This window comes from Antechinus flavipes, chromosome 3, assembly GCF_016432865.1.
Source record: "Antechinus flavipes isolate AdamAnt ecotype Samford, QLD, Australia chromosome 3, AdamAnt_v2, whole genome shotgun sequence".
NCBI lineage: Eukaryota > Metazoa > Chordata > Mammalia > Dasyuromorphia > Dasyuridae > Antechinus > Antechinus flavipes.
Genome location: NC_067400.1, coordinates 246132203 through 246150215, shown reverse-complemented (window position 1 = coordinate 246150215; position 18013 = coordinate 246132203). Strand labels below are relative to the sequence as shown.

General features: G+C 38.5%; 3 protein-coding genes across 3 annotated transcripts; all 3 read right to left on the bottom strand.

Moving 5' to 3' along the window:
• Positions 1–3596: 3596 nt before the first annotated feature.
• On the bottom strand, positions 3597–3845 carry LOC127557871 (keratin-associated protein 19-6-like). Its single transcript, XM_051991157.1, has one exon. The coding sequence runs from the start codon at positions 3843–3845 to the stop codon at positions 3597–3599; it is 249 nt and encodes an 82-aa protein (XP_051847117.1).
• A 5221-nt stretch (positions 3846–9066) lies between these two features.
• LOC127557870 (keratin-associated protein 20-2-like) lies at positions 9067–9300 on the bottom strand. Its single transcript, XM_051991156.1, has one exon. The coding sequence runs from the start codon at positions 9298–9300 to the stop codon at positions 9067–9069; it is 234 nt and encodes a 77-aa protein (XP_051847116.1).
• Positions 9301–13654: 4354 nt separating this feature from the next.
• LOC127557869 (keratin-associated protein 20-2-like) lies at positions 13655–13906 on the bottom strand. The gene has a single exon (XM_051991155.1). The coding sequence runs from the start codon at positions 13904–13906 to the stop codon at positions 13655–13657; it is 252 nt and encodes an 83-aa protein (XP_051847115.1).
• Between the last annotated feature and the right edge of the window lie 4107 nt (positions 13907–18013).

Here is an 18013-nt window from a genome sequence, read left to right as displayed (position 1 = left end):
TAACTGCCATAGCCTAAGCCTACATAGCCACAGCTTCCATGGCCACATCCTAGACCACCAAAGCTGCCACATCTGCAGCCATAACCAGAACCACAGCCATAACTCAGGTCCCCATAATAGCCACTATAGTAACACATGGTGTCAGAATTCACTTGGATGGATAGATGTTAATGGTAAGTTCTGTGAGTATGTATGGCACCATATATACAGGAACTTTTATACTCATTAAACAGGAAGTATGGTAGACCCAGGCTAGAATAATGTGATTCCCATTAACCAAATTGCCATTAAAATCATATTCTTTCAATTGTTTAGTCCCTAACAACAACAAACGACTAACAAACCCAGTATACTCAAGGTTTTGTTTTTGTATTTTTCCTCTTGATTCATTGTTTTTTTGAGCAGGCTTTGCCACAATCTCATTCCTATAACATGAAATAGTTATAGCATTGCCACAGGTATGTTGTTAATTTGGATGATACCCTATCCAGGCTTCATGGCAGCACTCTTTCAGACCCACTGTCCTCTTTCCATTACACTTGCTTCCCTGGCTATCTAGTACTCCATCTTAAGTGTGGAGTCCTCTCTAAATCAGAGCTTCATGAAACTCAAGTGACAGAACAGTTCATACTAATTTCAGATTGGAGTTGAGATTAGGATGGAGGCCTTCTTAATGAAATCCATTCATCCAACACCTATTCCAAATGCAGCTAAACAGAAACACCTCCCCAATGTTTAAACTATATTCTGCCCCAACTGATGGTTAATGTTATAAAAAATATTCACAAAATCCTTCTCCTCAGGCAGATACAAAGTCCTAAGGCCAGCGAGAACAGGTAAACACCAAGGAACTGCCACTAATATGGAGAGTTGATGGGAGAAGGTATCATAGGTTGAGACAGCAAATTTGGGGAAATGATTATGTATTAATGGTTGGTTTCAAACTGAGACCAAAAAAAGTCTGTGGAGAAGGACAGAGAGAGGAGAGTATTCTGGGCAGGGTGGATAGCCAATCTGTGCAGAGGCAAACATAATTATCTGAATGAAAGAGGGTAGGCTAGCAATAACAAGACCAATAAATGTGGGGAAGGAAATAAAGAATATGAAGATTGTCAATTGAGAATGGGCCAGCTAAAAAAAAAGAGCGAAATGCCAGACAGAAACTATTTATTTAAATCCTCAGAGAAGGAAAAGGCAGTTGGAGTTTACATGACAAGTGTAAAGGTTTGGGAATTTGAGGAGTCCTAGGGAAGGAGGAGTCAGAAGAATGGTTTTGGAAAATCCATTGGACAGCTGAGTAGAGCAAGGACGTGGATAGGCAAAAGACTGAGTCAAGAAGACCAAAAATACTCTTTTGGAGTCTCTTCTAGGTCTTATCTAAGTGGTAACCTTTGTGATGGGAAGGAAGTATTTTAATGCTAATGAGGTTATGAAAGTAGAGCAGAGTTTATTCTCCTAAAAAGATATTCATATTGATAGTATAGGATCAGGGATTTCTTTGATACTGTAAAACTAAAATCTTGGCCTCAGATTGGTGCTCCTGAAAGGAGGAAAGAAGTTGAGAAATAGGGGACTTTGCATGAGGCAGGATGAAGAATTTGAAATATGTATTAGTTATCAAGTTGAAATTGTGCATATGGTCTATTGAAAATGTGGATCTGGATCTTATAAGAGATGTTTCTATGAGATCTAGACCTATGGCAATATGTGACTCAGGAATGGCTTAAAAACTCTGGTATGGAAGGAGGTTCTTCTCTCTCATTATTTAAAAGAACATGGGTAAAAGAAAGAAAAGAGATAGATCCCTGGCTTCAGCCAGTTATTTTGCATGAAGAGACAAGATGTAGAATTAGTTAAGAAGACCAAGAAAGAACAATCAGGCAGGCAGAGTAGGTTCAAGCACACCCAGGAACAGCTTTTGTCCAGCACTGTCAAAGCCAAAGAGAAATCAAATAGCATAAGGGTTGGGAGGCTTTAGGGGACATCACAGGACAATTTGCAGAGATCACTTTCTCTTGAAGGTGAGGATCAGGAATGTGATGTTCATTGCTGCAAAGATAATGAAAGGAGAAAAGCTAGTGACCATGAGTAGGCCCCATGAACAATAATAGTAAAGGTAATGTCTACTTAAATGTGGAAATCTTGGTAAGCGTTGATAATAGCAGGTTGGGAAGATCATTTAATTCAGTCACTGATAGTTTACTGAACCAGTGAGTTCAAGAGAAATGCTAGTCTGGAGCTGGAGCTGCTGCTGGCTTATTTTAAGTCAGTATGAGAAAGTAACTGAGTCCATGGCAAATGAAGTGGTCACCACATGAGAAAGTGCAGTAAAAAGAATAAGGTTTTGATTCTCATATTGAACAGCTTTTCAGACATTATTTGCTTGCACAGAAGAAAATGAACTCAAGTAGCTTGGGCATCCAAAGCTGTATCAACTGCTCCCAGATTCCAATTCTCTTACAACTGCATTGTAAAAGATAAGGTAATCACATAAGATGTCACATGATAACAAGAAATTCTACTGTGACAAACAGATACAGGAGTTTAGGTCTCAGGATAATGAAATTGATGGTTAGTGTATAAATGAATTTCTTATTACATGGCTGGTTTTTCATTAAACTGAAGAGAATCCAGAAAATTCAGACCATATGGGAAAAGGAACTCAAGATTAAGACCTAAGTGACTCAATTTAAGGAATATGGATTTTGGAGTTGAAAAGATATTCAGGGACTTGTCATAGCTCTTTTAATGTGTTTTATGGTCATCACATAGTGTAAGTATTAGACCATGTCAGTTTGTCAAAAAGGATAACAATGATTTAGAGAAAGCATTTTTCCCCAATCAACTGATTTTTGTATTTGCTAACCAAAATAAAATATTCTTTGCTTAATTAGGGGTGAAAAAAAAGAATTTCCCTTTTCTTGAAGGCTTTGTATCCATGAAACTGACATTAATGTACTGTTTCCTGACAATGAATTGCTCAACCTTTTGGAGTCATTTTTAGAAAGAACTCAAAAGAGTGAGAGTACCGAGGACATTTTCCACTAAAAGCCTGACTCAATCCTCTGTTTCACCTAGTGTTTCAGACTAAGATTGGGAAGAAAATTCTGAAATCAACAGGAACCATGAATATGACACCAAATATAAATGAAATTTTGAAAATAAAAGCACTGTCCATTTATGGGCACAATGACACAGATAGCACATCAAGAATGAAAATTCCCTCATGATGAGAAGCTGAAAACCAAGGAGACAGAGGTCAAGCAGAACAAGTAATAACAACTTTGGTAAGCAAGGGAAACAAGTTTATTGCAAAGTCATAAAAGACACAATAATCTATGAGAGGTGAGCCAACTTGCTAGGAAGGAGTTGTTGGAGAAGTCACTCTCATAACAGGTGAGAGTCTGCATCACTTCCCAGAAGGACAGGTCCTATTGTTTTTTTGGTTACTGCCACATTGGTGCCCTGAATGTGCCATGGGGATTGCTAGACCCTCTTATGGTAGCTTTCCCATGTAATCCAGCTGCAGACACAGATGGAAGGTGATGTCCTTCTAGGAATACAGATTCCTTGATAGTCCAGAAGCAAGGGGTTTTTCAGTAGAAGCCATAAGAATAATATCTTCCACAGCAAGATGGGCGACAGCAGCCATAACCATAGCCTCCATAGCCCAGGCCTCCATAACCACAGCCTCCACAGCCACAGCCATAGCCTCCATAGCCCAGGCCTCCATAGCCACAGCCTCCATAGCCATAACCTAGGCCACGGAAGTAGCCACATCCACAGCCATAACCAGAGCCATAGCCATAGCCCAGGCCCCCATAGCAGCCGCCGTAGTAGCACATGGTGTCAGGTTTCACTTGGGTGGATGGATTTTCAGGATAGGGTCTTTGAGTATGTATGGCATTATCTGAACAGAAGTTTTTATACCCGTCAAGCAGGAAATGTGGCAGAGTCAGGCCAGGATTTCATCATTTCCATTAACCAAATTTCCTAGGTAAAATCTCATTCTTGCAATTGTTGGTCTCTGACACCACCACCAGCTCCTTAATGTTTTGTTTTTGTTTTTTTCCTCTTGATTCATTATTTTTCTGAGAAGGTTCTGTGACAATCTCATTCCCATAATGTGAATGATTATGATGTTGCCAAAGGTATGCTAAAGCACGTGACTGATGCCCTACCCAAGCTTCATGGCTTTGCTCTCCAAAACGTCACCATCCTCCTTCTATTATACATGCTTTCCTTGCTATCTGATACTTCATCAGAGCCATGAAATCCTTTCTCTAAATTAATGGTCTTTGAGACTCCAGTGACAGAAGACTTCATAGAAATTTTAGATTTGACTTGAGAGTGTGTTGGAAACCCTCTTGAAGGAATCCATCCAGTTAACACTTATTCTAAAAGCAGAAAAAGCAGAAACCTCCTCCCCACTGATCTTACATTAGGGATATAAGAAACTGCTACAGAATCTCCCTCCTTGTCTGGCTTTAAAATCACCAGAGAGAACATGTAAACAGAGGGACATGCCACAAACAGGGAGAGTTGATGGGAGACAATCTTAGAGATAGAGGCACAGGCTACTTGGAGAAATGTGCACTGGTGGGTTTCAAACTGAGAGTATAATGGACTAGGAAATGTTAGGACTAGGAAGTTAGGAGACAGGAGAGTTTTCTGGGCAGGCTGGAAAGGCAGTTTATACAAGGCAGATAGAAGGTTCACGCCATTCATTGTTTGAATGAAGGTTGGCTAGTACAGGGAATACCATCAAATTAAGGAAGAGAGATAAAGGGTATGAAAACTGCCAGTTTTCGAATTGATTTGCTTGAGAAGAGGGTTAAATGCCAGACAGCAGTTATATCTTTAAATGATCAGAAAAGGAAAGGTAATTGGAGTTTACAAGACAGCAAATGTGGAGCCAGGGACTTTCAGGAGTCCTAGGGGAGGAAGAGCCTGAATGATCCATTGAACAGCTGAGTGGAAAGAGGAACTGGGTGAGCAAATAATAGAATCAAGTAGACCAGTCAGAAGCTCTTTTGGAGTGGTGCTGTATGGGCCTTGTTTAAAGTGAGAATCTCTGTAATTGGAAAGAATATTTCTATGCCAGTAATATGAATGTAGCGCAGACAAGTTTGTTCAATTAGGATGATATTTGAAGTGGAAGTGGAGATGTAGGGATGTCTCTGACACTGCAAACCTGTAAACTTGCCTAGATGTTGTTTCCAAAAAGGGGAGAGAATTTGAAGAGTGATAGGGAGCTTTGCAATTAGGCAAAATGAGGAAATCTGTTCTAGATATGGACTGATTTGAAATTTGTAATAGTTAGCAAAATGCAATCTTTTTATATTGACTATTTACATAATGAGGGACTGAGTCTTATGAGAGATGTTATTATTGATCTCAACTTGTGTCAGTGAGTGTCCAATGAATTGGCTTGTAAACTCTGGAATGGAAGGGAAATTTTCTCTCTCATTCTAGATAGCATGATTTAAAAAAAAGAAAAGTGACAGAATCTGGGCTTCAGTCAGTCATTTTATATTAACGAACAAGAGGGAGAAGAAAATGAAGAAGAAGAAGAAGAAGAAAGAAGAAGAAAAATAATTACAAGAAGATAAAAAGAAGAACAATAAAAGACAATCAGGGTCCCTTATTAAGGACATTATAAGAATATTAAGAGCAAGGCCAAGAAAACCCAAGAGGAGTAATTTACCAGCAGTATCAAAGTCAAAGAGGAATAAAGTGACAGTCAATTTGAAGTGGCCTTTAAATTTACTCAGGAGGACATCAATGGACAAGTTTCAGAGATCAAGTTCTCTTGAAGTTAAGGGTTGAAAATGTGATGTTCAGGAATTTCCAAGCAAGTGTAAGGAAAGCAGCTGGAGGCCCTGAGTAGTTTCCAAGGTACAGGTAATGTGTTCTTAAATGTGGGAGTTGTTGGCTGTATTGGCAATATGAGATTGATAGGATCATGCATTCAACCCACTGATAGCCTGTTGATCCAGTGAGTTCAGAAGAAATGCTGGTCTGGAACTGGAGCTGAAACTGGATTATTTATATCAAGCTGAGCAAGTAACTGAATACATGATAAATAAGGTAAACACCAAATAAGAAAGTGTAACAGAAAGAAAAGAAGGGGGTTTTTATTCTCAGATCAAGCAGCTCTTCAGAAATTCTTCAGTCTTCCAGAACAAAATGAACTCAAGTCTGTTGGACATCCAGAGGTGTGTTATCTGTTCTCCAAGATTCTAGTCCTCTTACAATTGCAATCAAAAGCATAAGGCTGCCCAATAAGATGTAAACTGGCAACTAGAAATCCTTCTGTAACTTTGAGATTTCTTGAAGTGAAATACAAGAGACTGGAGTTCAGGAAGATGGAAGCATTGATTTTTTAAAATAGCACTGCTTAGTCCAAGAGTGTTTTTTGGCTAAGCTGAAAAGCATTCAGAGCAGTCCAAATCACATGGTAAAAGGTCCTCTATACTAAGACTTAAGTGACTCAATTAGAGGAACAAGGATTTTTGGGTTTAGAAAATATTCAGGGACTTATCCTAGCTCTCTTAAGGTGTTTTATGTCTATAAACACATAGTCTAAGTATTGGAGCCCTTCTATTTGGCAAAAAGGAGTATAACAATAATTGAGAGAAAACATTCTCCCCAATCAACTGATTTTTGTATTTGCTAACCAAAATAAAATATTCTTTGCTTAGAGAGGATGAGAAAGAATTTCCTTTTTACTGAAAGCGTTATCCATGTCTTACAATCTTATTGTAATGTTTCCTGACAATGAATTGTTCAAGATTTTAGGGACCTTTTTAGAAAGAACTCAACAGAATGAGGATGTTGAGGAGTTTTCCAGTTCTAAAGTCAGTAGAAATACAAAAACTAATAAAATTGAGTAAGTACTGTCTATATACCAAGTGGAGTGTCAATCAAGCTCTAGTATATTCTGAAGTTTTGTCAGGGACATGATTTTGTGAACAGTCTAGCAGGGGTCCTCAAACTATGGCCTGTGGGCCAGATTCAGCAGCAGAGGACAATTATCCCCCTTACCCAGGGCTATGAAGTTTCTTTATTTAAAGGCCCACAAAACAAAGTTTTTGTTTTTTACTATAGTCCGCCCTCCAACAGTCTGAGGGACAGTGAACTGGACCCCTATTTAAAAAGTTTGAGGACCCCTAGCCCGTGGAGCTGAGGAATCCAAAGGTTGTTAGGTAGAGTGCTGAGCAGCCAAGCAGGTGCTCTTTTTCTTGGGTGTTTAAGATGACTTGACAGTTTAAGTGTTTTGTGGCTATGAAACACATCCTTGCACTCATGTCAGGAAAAGCTACAGATTTATGTCAATGTTTGATTTGGACAGGATGTGTTGCTGGCTAGTAGAGAGTCAACTCACTGAAAGTGCAGTTAGCTGATGATATTCTGATAGTATGCAGCACTTTTCTCAGGGCATTAAAATGCAAATTGAGGGGATGCCCATCAATTGTGGAATAGTTCAATTAACTGTAGAATATGTTTATGATAGAATATTATTATTTTATGGGAAATGATGACCAGATGCTCTCAGGAAGGAAAATATCTGAAAAGTCCTCTATGAACTCAAACAAAGTGAAATGTTCTGTATGCAAAGTCATAGCAATGTGACTAATGTGAATGACTAATATGATGAAAAATTGTATCCATACCCAGAGAAGGAACTCATTGGCTGAATGAAGACTGAAGCATTCTCTCTTTCTCTCTCATATCCTTTTCTCTTTTCTTAACTATATATTTTTTGAGGGTTTTTATTTTCATTAGCAGGAGAGATCTGGGTTTTTTTGGACAACTGGACTTTTATGGAAATGTTTTTAATGACTTTACAAGAGGTCTCTTAATTGTGGGTGGGGATAAGGGAGAGAACTTAGAACTCAAAAATTTTTGAAAAAAAAGTAAATATTTTTTGTTTTTTGCTGTACAATTTTAAATAAACAAAACAAAACAAAACTTTTGTACTGTGTAAATGATCCTTTCTGTGATTATTGTAGTCTGCGATTAATTAGCGCTGTGCTTCAGATCTTGAGATTCCCTAGAGGAAAAAAAAATAGTAAAAGAGAGTGACAAGGATTTTCTTGTTCAATGATTTTTCACTATTATCTGAATCATTGTCACTGCATCTGAAGTTTTTGTGGCCAAGAAAGGAAATTCATTTGCCATAGCCTTCTCCAGTCCATTATACAGATGAGGAAATTGAGGCAAACAAAGCCTTCAATTACTTAGGCTATGAAGACCGATTTTAACACAAATCTTTCTGTCTCCATTTCCTCAATCCTTTGTTTCACCTAGCTTTCCAAAATGAGACTGGGAAGACAATTCTGAAATCAACAAGGACATCATGTATTTAGAATTTACAAATCATAAATATGATACCGAGTACATATAAATTATTTTAGAAACTTTGACAATAAATGTACTGTCTATTTATGGGCACAATATGAGAGAAGAACCTGAGAATATAGGAGAAAAAGGTCATTCCTTCAATAAATGGGGTGTAAGTATTTTGATGGACTTATATGTAAGAACTGCAAATCTGAGAAAGCTATTTTACATAGAAATAATGTCATTTCTGAACAGAAATTTAAAAGGTATTTGCTTGTTGCCAAAAATGTATCAGAGGCCTATACTTATTCAGTGATACAAATAAACCCATGAAAGCTGAAAATCTCTTAATGATGATAGCCTAAAATCCAAGGAGACACATAAGCAGGACAGATGAAAACAACTTTGGTAAGTAAGGGAAACAAGTTTATTGCAAAGTCATAAAAGACACAATGATGTATGAGAGGTGAGCCAACTTGCTGGGAAGGAGTTGGTGGAGAACTATCATGTTCTCATGATAGGTGAGAGTCTGCATCACTTCTCAGAAGGATGAGTCCTGCTCATTATTGGTCACTGCCACATCATTGCCCTGAATGTGCCATGGAAATTGCTAGACTCTGTTGTGGTAGTTTTTCCATGTAGCACAGCTGTAGAAACAGATGGAAGGTGATGTCCTTCCAGGACTACAGATTCCTTGACAGTCCAGTAGCAAGGGGTTTTTCAGTAGAAGCCATAAGAAGAATATCTTCCATAACAAGATGGACGGCAGCATCCATAGCCATAGCCTCCATAGCCATAGCCTCCACAGCCACAGCCATAGCCTCCATAGCCCAGGCCTCCATAGCCACAGCCTCCATAGCCATAGCCTAGACCACGGAAACAGCCGCATCCACAGCCATAACCAGAGCCATAGCCATAGCCCAGGCCCCCATAGTAGCCGCCGTAGTAGCACATGGTGTCAGGATTCACTTGGGTGGATGGATTTTCAGATAGGGTCTTTGAGTATGTATGGCACCTTCTGCACAGCAGCTTTTATACTCTTTGAGCAGGAAATGTGGCAGAGTCAGGCCAGGATTTCATCATTTCCATTAACCAAATTCCCTGGGAAAAATCTCATTCTTGCAATTGTTTGGCATCTGACACCACCAGCTCCTTAATGTTTTGTTTTGTTTTTTTCCCTCTTGATACATCATTTTTCTGACAAGGTTCTGTGACAATCTCATTCCCATAATATGAATGATTATGATGTTGCCAAAGGTATGCTAAAGCATGTGACTGATGCCCTACTCAAGCTTCATGGCATTGTTCTCCAAAATGTCACCATCCTCCTTCCATTATACATGCTTTCTTGGCTCTGATTCTTCTTTACAGCCGTCAAATCCTTTCTCTAAATAAATGGTCTTTGACACTCCAGTGATAGGAGATTCATACAAATTTCAGATTTGACTTGAGAGTGTGTTGGAGTCTATCCATCCAACAATTATTCCAAAAGCAGATAAAACAGAAATCCCCAATTTTTACACTTTGTCCTCCACTAACCTCATATTAGGAATATAAGTAATGGCTACAGAATGCCTTTCTTTGTCTGCCTTTAAAGTCCTAAAACTAGAGAGAACATGTAAATACAGAGGGACTGCAACAAAAAGGGAGAGTTGACGAGAGAACATCTTAGAGGCAGAGGCACAGGATACTTAGGGAAGTGAGCAAGCCCATGCACCACTGTTGGGTTTTAAACTGGGAGAAGATGGACTATAATGAGACTAATGGACTAGAATATGTTGAAGAGCAAGTTAGATGAGAGGAAAGATTTCTGGACAGGCTGGATAGCCAGTCTATGCAAAGGCAAATAGAAAATACATGTCATTTATTGTTTGAATGAAGGTTGGCTAGCACCGGAAACACCATCAAATTAAGGAAATGAAATAAAGGATATGAAAACTGCCAGTTTGGGAATTACCCAGCTTCAGAAGAGGGCTAAATGCCAGACAGAAGCTGTATCTTTAAATGATCAAAAAAGGAGAGGCAGTTAGTTTTTACAAGACAAGTGTGGAGCCTGGGACTTTCAAGAGTCCTAGGGGAAGAAGAGTCTAAACAATTCATTGGACACCTGAGTGGAAAGAGGATCTAGGTTAGCAAACAAAAGAGTCATGCACACCAGTCAGAAGCTCTTTTGAAGTGGTGCTGTGTGGATATTGTCTATGTGAGAATCTTTGTGATTGGAAAAAAGTATTTCAATGTCAGTAATATTGTGAATACAGAGCAAATGGGGTTGTTCAATTACAGTGATATTTGCAATGGAAGTGGAGGCTCAGTGAAGTCTCTGTCACTGTAAACTTGGCTAGATATTGTTGTTCCTGAAAGAAGAGAAGTTGAAGAGAGACAGGGAGCTTTGCAATTAGGCAAAATGAGGAAATCTGTTCTAGATATGGACTGATTTGAAATTTGTAATAATTATCAAAGTGAAATTTTTTATATTGATTGTTGATAGTGAGCATCTGGATCTTATGACAATTGCTATTGTGGATCTTGACCTGTGTCAGTGAGTGTCCAGTGGATTGGTTTGTAAATTCTGGTATGAAAGGAGATTTTTCTCTCTTATTATAGATAGCATGGATAAAGGAAAGAAAAGAGACAGAAGTTGGGCTTGAGTCAGTCATTTTACATTAAAGAACACAATAAGAAAGAAGCATAAGAAGGAGGAGAAGAAGTAGTAATAGAAGAAGAAATAGATTAATATGAAGAAGAACAAGAAGAAAAAGATGAACAAGTAGGACAAAAATAAGAAAAAAGATGAAAAAGAACAAGAACAAGAAAAAGAACTAGAAGTATAAGAAGGAAAAAAGGAGAACAAGAACAAGAAGAACAAGAAGATGAAGAAGAAAAAGAACAAGAATTACAAGAAGAAGAAAAGAAGAACAGGAACAAGAAAGCACAATCAGACAGGAAGAACAGGATCAAGCATGAACAGAAGGAGTAATTGGCCATAAGTCTCAAAGTCAAAGTTGATGAAGCAGCAGCCACTTTGAAGTGACCTTTTGGTTTACACAGGAGGACATTACTGGACAATTTATAGAGAGTAGTTTCTCTTGAATGTTGAGGAGGAGGAAGAAGAGGAGGAAAAAGAGGAGGATGGGGGGGAGGAGGAGGAGGAGGAGAAAGAAGAGGAGGAGGAGGAGGAAGAGGAGGAGGAGAAGGAGGAGGAGAAAAAGAAGAAGGAGAAAAAGGGCAAGGAGAAGAAGATGATGATGAAGAAGATGAACAACAAAAAAAAGAAAAATAAGAGTAAGAACAACAAGAAGAAATTGCAGAAAAACAAGTACAAAAACAAGAATAACAACAAGAAGAATATGAAGAAGAAGAAAAATAATTACAAGAAGATAAAAAGATCAATGAAGGAGAATCAACCAGGAAGAGCAGGGTCAAGCAAATCCAGGAAGGGTAATTTAGCAGCAGTGTCAATTTGAAGTGGCCTTTAAGTTTAATCAGGAGAACATCACTGGACAACTTGCAGAGAGCAATTTCCCTTGAAATTGAAGGTTGAGAAAGCAAATGCAAGGAGAGCAGCTAGAGACCCTGAATAGTTTCCACAAACCATTGAAAAGACAATGTGTTCTTAAATATGGAAGTCATTGGCAGTATTGACAATATGAGATTGATAGGATCATACATTCAAACCATGGATAGGCTGTTGAACCAGTGAGTTCAGAAGAAATGCTGGTCTGGAACTGGAGCTGGAACTGGGTTATTTTATATCAAACTAAGCAAGTAAGTAAGTCCATGGTAAATAAGGTGAACACCAAATGAGAAAGTGTAGCAGAGAGAAAAGAAGGAGTTTTTGACTTTCAGGGAGAGCAGCTCCTAAGAAATTCTTTAGTCTCCCAGAAGAAAATGAACTCAAGTCTCTTGGGCATCCAGAAATGTGTCATCTCTTTCCAGATTCTAGTCCTCATACAACTGCAATCAAAAGCATAAGGTTGCCCAATAAATGTCACCTGACATCCAGAAATACCACAATAACTTTGACATTTCATGAAGTGAAATATAAGGGATTGGTGTTCAGGAAGATGAAAGAATTGTTTTGTGTATATAGCACTACTCAATACATGGGTGGTTTTTGGCTAAACTTAAAAACATCCAGAGCATTCCAGACCACATGGTAAAGGATCCTCCAGATTAAGACTTAAGTGACTCAATTCAAGGAACAAGGACTTTTGGGTTTAGAAGATATTCATGGACTTGTCCTTACTCTCTTAACATGTTTTATGCTCATCATATAGTGTAAGTATTAGACCACGTCTGTTTGACAAAAAGGAAGATAACAATGATTTAGAGAAGCATCCTGCCTCAACCACCTGATTTTAATATTTGCTAACCAAAATAAAACATTCTTTGCTTAATGAGGGGTGAAAAAGAGATTTTTTTCCTTGAAGATTTTGTATCCATGGAATTGATTTTAATATAATGTTTCCTGACGATTAATTGCTTAACCATTTTTAGAAAGAACTCAAAAGAGTGAAGGTTTTGAGAGTATTTCCCACTAAAAGCCTGACTCAATCCTCTGTTTCACCAAGCTTTCCAAACTAAGACAGAGAAGACAATTGTGAAATCAATAGGGACATATTGGATTTGGAATTTAAAAACCATGATTATAAAACCAATAATATATGAAACTTTGACAGTAAAAACATTGTCCATTTATGGGCATAACATGACAGAAAAGTTTGAGATTATAGGGGACAAAGGAAATTCCTTCAGTAAAATGGGGCATATGTATTTTAATGGACTAAGATGTAAGAATTGCAGTAGTCAAATCTGAGAAAGACATTTTATGTGGAAATAATTCATTTCTGAATAGAAATTTTCAGAGGTATCAGCTTGTTACCAAAAAAATGTATTGGAGACCTAAACTTCTGGAGTGACACAGCTGAGCACATCAAGGCTGAAAATCTCTTCTTGACAGTAAACTGAAATCCAAGGAGCTAGAGATCAAGCAGGATAAGTAACAACAACTTTGGTAAGCAAGGGAAACAAGTTTATTGCAAAGTCATAAAAGGCATATTAATGTATGAGAAGTGAGCCAACTTTCTGGGAAGAAGTTGTTGGAGAAGTATGACAGGTGAGAGTCTGCATCTGCATCATTTCCCAGAAGGAAGGGTCCTGCTGCTTCTTGGACACTGCCACGTCATTGTTGTGAGTGTGCCATGGGGATTGCTAGACCCTGTTGTGGTAGCCCAGTTGTAGACACAGATGGAAGGTAATGTTCTTCCAGGACTACAGATTCCTTGATAGCCCAGTAGCAAGGGGTTATTCAGTAGAAGCCATAAGAAGAATACCTTCCACAGCAAGATGGACGGCAGCAGCCATAGCCATAGCCTCCATAGCCCAGGCCTCCATAGCCACAACCTCCACAGCCATAGCCTCCATAGCCCAGGCCTCCATAGCCACAGCCTCCACAGCCATAGCCTCCATAGTCTAGGCCACGGAAGCAGCCACATCCACAGCCATAACCAGAGCCATAGCCATAGCCCAGGCCCCCATAGCAACCTCCATAGTAGCACATGGTGTCAGGATTCACTTGGGTGGATGGATTTTCAGGATAGGGTCTTTGAGTTTTATGGTACCATCTGCACAGCAACTTTTATATACTTTGAGCAGGAAATGTGGCAGAGTCAGGCCAGGATTTCATCATTTCCATTAACCAAATTCCCTAGGTAAAATCTCATTCTTGCAATTGTTGGTCTCTGACACCACCACCAGCTCCTTAATGTTTTGTTTTTGTTTTTTACTCTTGTTTCATTATGTTTCTGAGAAAGTTCTATGACAATCTTATAGCCATAATGGAACAATTATGATGTTGCCAAAGGTATGGTAAAACCCGAGACTGATGCTCTACCCAAGCTTCATGGCTTTGCTCTCCAAAACATCAACAATTTCCTTCCATTATACATGGTTTCCTGGTTGTTTGATACTTCATCATAGCCATGAAATCTTCTTTCATTCAAATTAATTCAAATTAATGATTTTTGTGACTGTTGTGACAAAAAACTCCATACAAATTTCAGATTCAAGTAGAGATTGTGATGGAGACCATGTTGATGGAGTCCATCTACCCAACACTTATCAGAAAGCACAAATCTCCTCCTCAGTTTCTGTACTTTGTTCTCCACTAACCTCACATGAGGGATATAAGAAATCACTCCATATCTGGCTTTTAAATCCTAAGACCAGAGAGAACATGTAAACACAGAGGGACTTGCTACAAACAGGGAGAGTTGATGGGAGAAGATCTTAGAAGCAGAGGTACAGGATACTTGGAGAAGTGTGCAAGCCCACCATTGGTGGGTTTCAAACTGTGAGCGTAATGGATTAGAAAAGGTTGGGATCAGTTCCAATAGAGCAATAATGAATAGAACCAGCTACACCCAGAGAAAGAACTCTGGGAAATGAGTATGAACCACTTCATAGAATTCCCAATCCCTCTATTTTTGTCTGCTTGCATTTTTGATTTCCTTCATAAGCTAATTGTACACTATTTCAGAGTCCGATTCTTTTTGTACAGCAAAATAACTATATGTACATGTATACATATATTGGATTTAACTTATACTTTAATATAATTAACATGTATTGGTCAACCTGCCATCTTGGGGAGGGGGTGGGGAGAAGGAGGGGAAAAATTGGAACAAAAGGCTTTGCAATTGTCAATGCTGAAAAATGACCCATGCATATATCTTGTAAATAAAAATGTATTAAAAAAAGAAAAAGTAAAGAAAATATTGGGAACAAAGTTAAGAGAGAGGAGAATTTTCTGGGCAGGCTGGACAGCCAGTCTCTGCAAAGGCAAATAGAAGCCACACACCATGCATTAAGGAAGGTTGGCAAGTACTTGGAACACCATTAATTTAAAGAAGAGAAATAAAGGGTATGAAAACTTCCAGTTTGGGGATTGCCCAGCTTCAGAAGAGGGTTAAATGCCCAGAAAAGGAAAGGTAGTTTGAGTTAACAAGACAAGTGTGGTTCCTGAGAGTTTCAGGAGTCCTAGGGGAGGAAGAGCCTGAACAACCCATTGGACAAATGAGTGGAAAGAGGATCTAGGTGAGCAAACAATAGAGTCAAGCATACCAGTCAGAAGCTCTTTTAGGTAGGTGCTGGGGGGGGGTCTTGTCTAACTGGAATACTTTGTGAGTTGAAATAAGTATTTCAATGCCAGAAATGTTGTGAATATGGGGCAGACAAATTTGTTCAATTATGATGATATTTGCAGTGGAAGTGGAGGGTCAGGGACATCTCTGTCCCTGTAAACCTACCAACTTGGCTAGATCGTATTGCTCTTGAAAGGATGAGAGAGTAGTTGAAGAGATCTAGGCAGCTTTGCAATTAGGCAAAATGAGGAAATCTCTTCTAGGTATGGACTTATTTGAAATGTGTAATGCTTATCAAAGTGAACTTTTTCATATTGACTATTGATAATGAGGGTCTGACTCTTATGAGAGATGCTATTATTGATCTCCACCTGTATCAGTGAGTGTCCAGTGATTTGTTTGTAAACTCTGGAATGAAAGGAGATATTTTTTCTCTTGTTCCAGATAGCATGGGTAAAAGAAAGAAAAGAGACAGAATCTGGACTTCAATCAATCAGTTTTATTAAAGAACCAAATGAGGAAGAAAAAGGAGAAAAAGAAAAAGAATAAGGAGAAGAAACAGAACAAGAAGAACAACAGCAAGAAGAAGACAAAGAAGAAAAAGAAGAATTGCAAGAAAAAGAAAAGAGGAAGAGGAACAAGACAATAAGGAGAACAAGCAGTGTCAAGCACCCACCCAGGACGAGTAATTGGCCACCAATCTCAAAGCCAAAGAGGGATGAAACATCAGTCAATTGGACTTTTTGGTTAACTCAGGAGGACATCACCCCACACTTTCAGAGAGTAGTTTGTCTTAAAGATGAAGGTCAGGAATGTGATGTTCAGAGATTTTAAAGGAAGTGAAAGGAGAGCAACTAGAGACATTGAGTAGTTTCTATAAATCACAGTAAAGGCAATGTATGCTTAAATGTGGGAATGTCCTTGGCAGTGCAAACAACATGTGATTGGTAGGATCATGCATTCAAGCCACTGATAGCCTGTTGAACCAGTGAGTTCAGAAGCAATGTTGGTCTGGAACTGGAGCTGGAACTGTATTATTTTATGTTAAAGCAAGCAAGTGACTGAGTCCATGGTAAATAAAGTGGACACCAAATGAGAAAGTGTAGCTGATCAGAAACTCTTCAGTCTAAGAACTGTTGAATAACCAGAGATGTGTCATTTCTTCTCCCAGATTCTAGTCCTCTTACAACTGCATTCTGAACTATAAGATAGCCCAATAGTATATCATGTGACAACCAGAAATCTTACACAAACTTCAGATTTCATGAAATGAAATAAAAGGAATTGAAATTCAGGAAGATGGAAGTGTTGATTTGTGTAAGCATCAATGTTCTTTGTGTGGTTGTTTTGGGCTAAGCTGAAAAACATCCAGAGAAGTTCAGACCACGGTAAAAGGTCCTTCAGATTAACACTGAAGTGGCTCAATTCAGGGAAGATGTATTTTGGGGGGTATAGAAGATATTAAGGGACTTGTCCTAGTTCTCTTAAGGTGTTTATGGCCACCACATAGTAGTACAAGCTATTGAGAACCGTTCTGTTTGTCCAAAAGGAGGAAAACAATGATTTGGGGATAGCATTTTGCCCCAATCAACTGATTTTTGTATTTTCTAACCAAAATATTTTTTCTTAATGAGGCTGAAAAGGAGAAGATTTCACTTTTACTGACGGCTTTGCATCCATGCAGTTGACCTTAATGTAATCTTTCTTAATAATGAGTTTCTCAACATTTTGGAAATATTTTTAGAAAGAACTCAACAGAATGTGGATGCTGAGGATATTATCTACTAAAAGCCAGTGGAAATACAAAAACTTACAAAATTTAGTAAGCCCTGTCTATGGTACCAGGTGGAATGTCAAGCTCTAGTATCTTGCAAAGTTGTGTCAGGTACATGATTTTGTGGACAATTTAGCCAGTGGAACTGAGGAATCCAAAGGATATTAGACATTCTGCTGAGCAGCCAAACAGGTGCTCTTTTTCATGTGTGTTTAAGTTGCCAGGAGAATTTAAGTATTTTCTTATTATGCCGTCCATCCTCACACTCATATAAGTAAAAGTTTCATGTTCATGTCAGTGTTTGATTTGGAAAAGATGTGCAGCTGGTTTGTAGAGTTTCAGTCCACTGAATGTGACAATTTAGATGACAATATTCAGCATGTGTGCAGCTCTTCTGAGGACAAAAACATTGGAAATTGAGGGGAAATTCCCATCCCCTGGTAAGTAGCTAAATAGTTTACTGTGGCATGTGTTTATGATGGAATGTTATTTTGTGGAAAATGATGAACAGGATGCTCTCAGAAGAAATTAATCTGGAAAGTCCTCCATGAATTCAAGCCAAGTGAAATATATTGTATGCAAAGTCATAGCAATGTTCTGGGATAACCAGCTGTGGATAACTTTGCTATTCTCAGTACTGCAATCTTCTATGAGTACTCTGAAGGACTTATGGTGAAAAATCCTACCCATACTCAGAAAAATAACTCATTGTGTGAATAGAGACCAAGACATTCTCTTTATTTTTGTCATC

Coding starts and splice junctions, on each gene's coding strand:
- LOC127557870 (XM_051991156.1), bottom strand. CDS start 9,300: ATGTGCTACTACGGCGGCTACTATGGGGGCCTGGGCTATGGCTATGGC.
- LOC127557871 (XM_051991157.1), bottom strand. CDS start 3,845: ATGTGCTACTACGGCGGCTGCTATGGGGGCCTGGGCTATGGCTATGGC.
- LOC127557869 (XM_051991155.1), bottom strand. CDS start 13,906: ATGTGCTACTATGGAGGTTGCTATGGGGGCCTGGGCTATGGCTATGGC.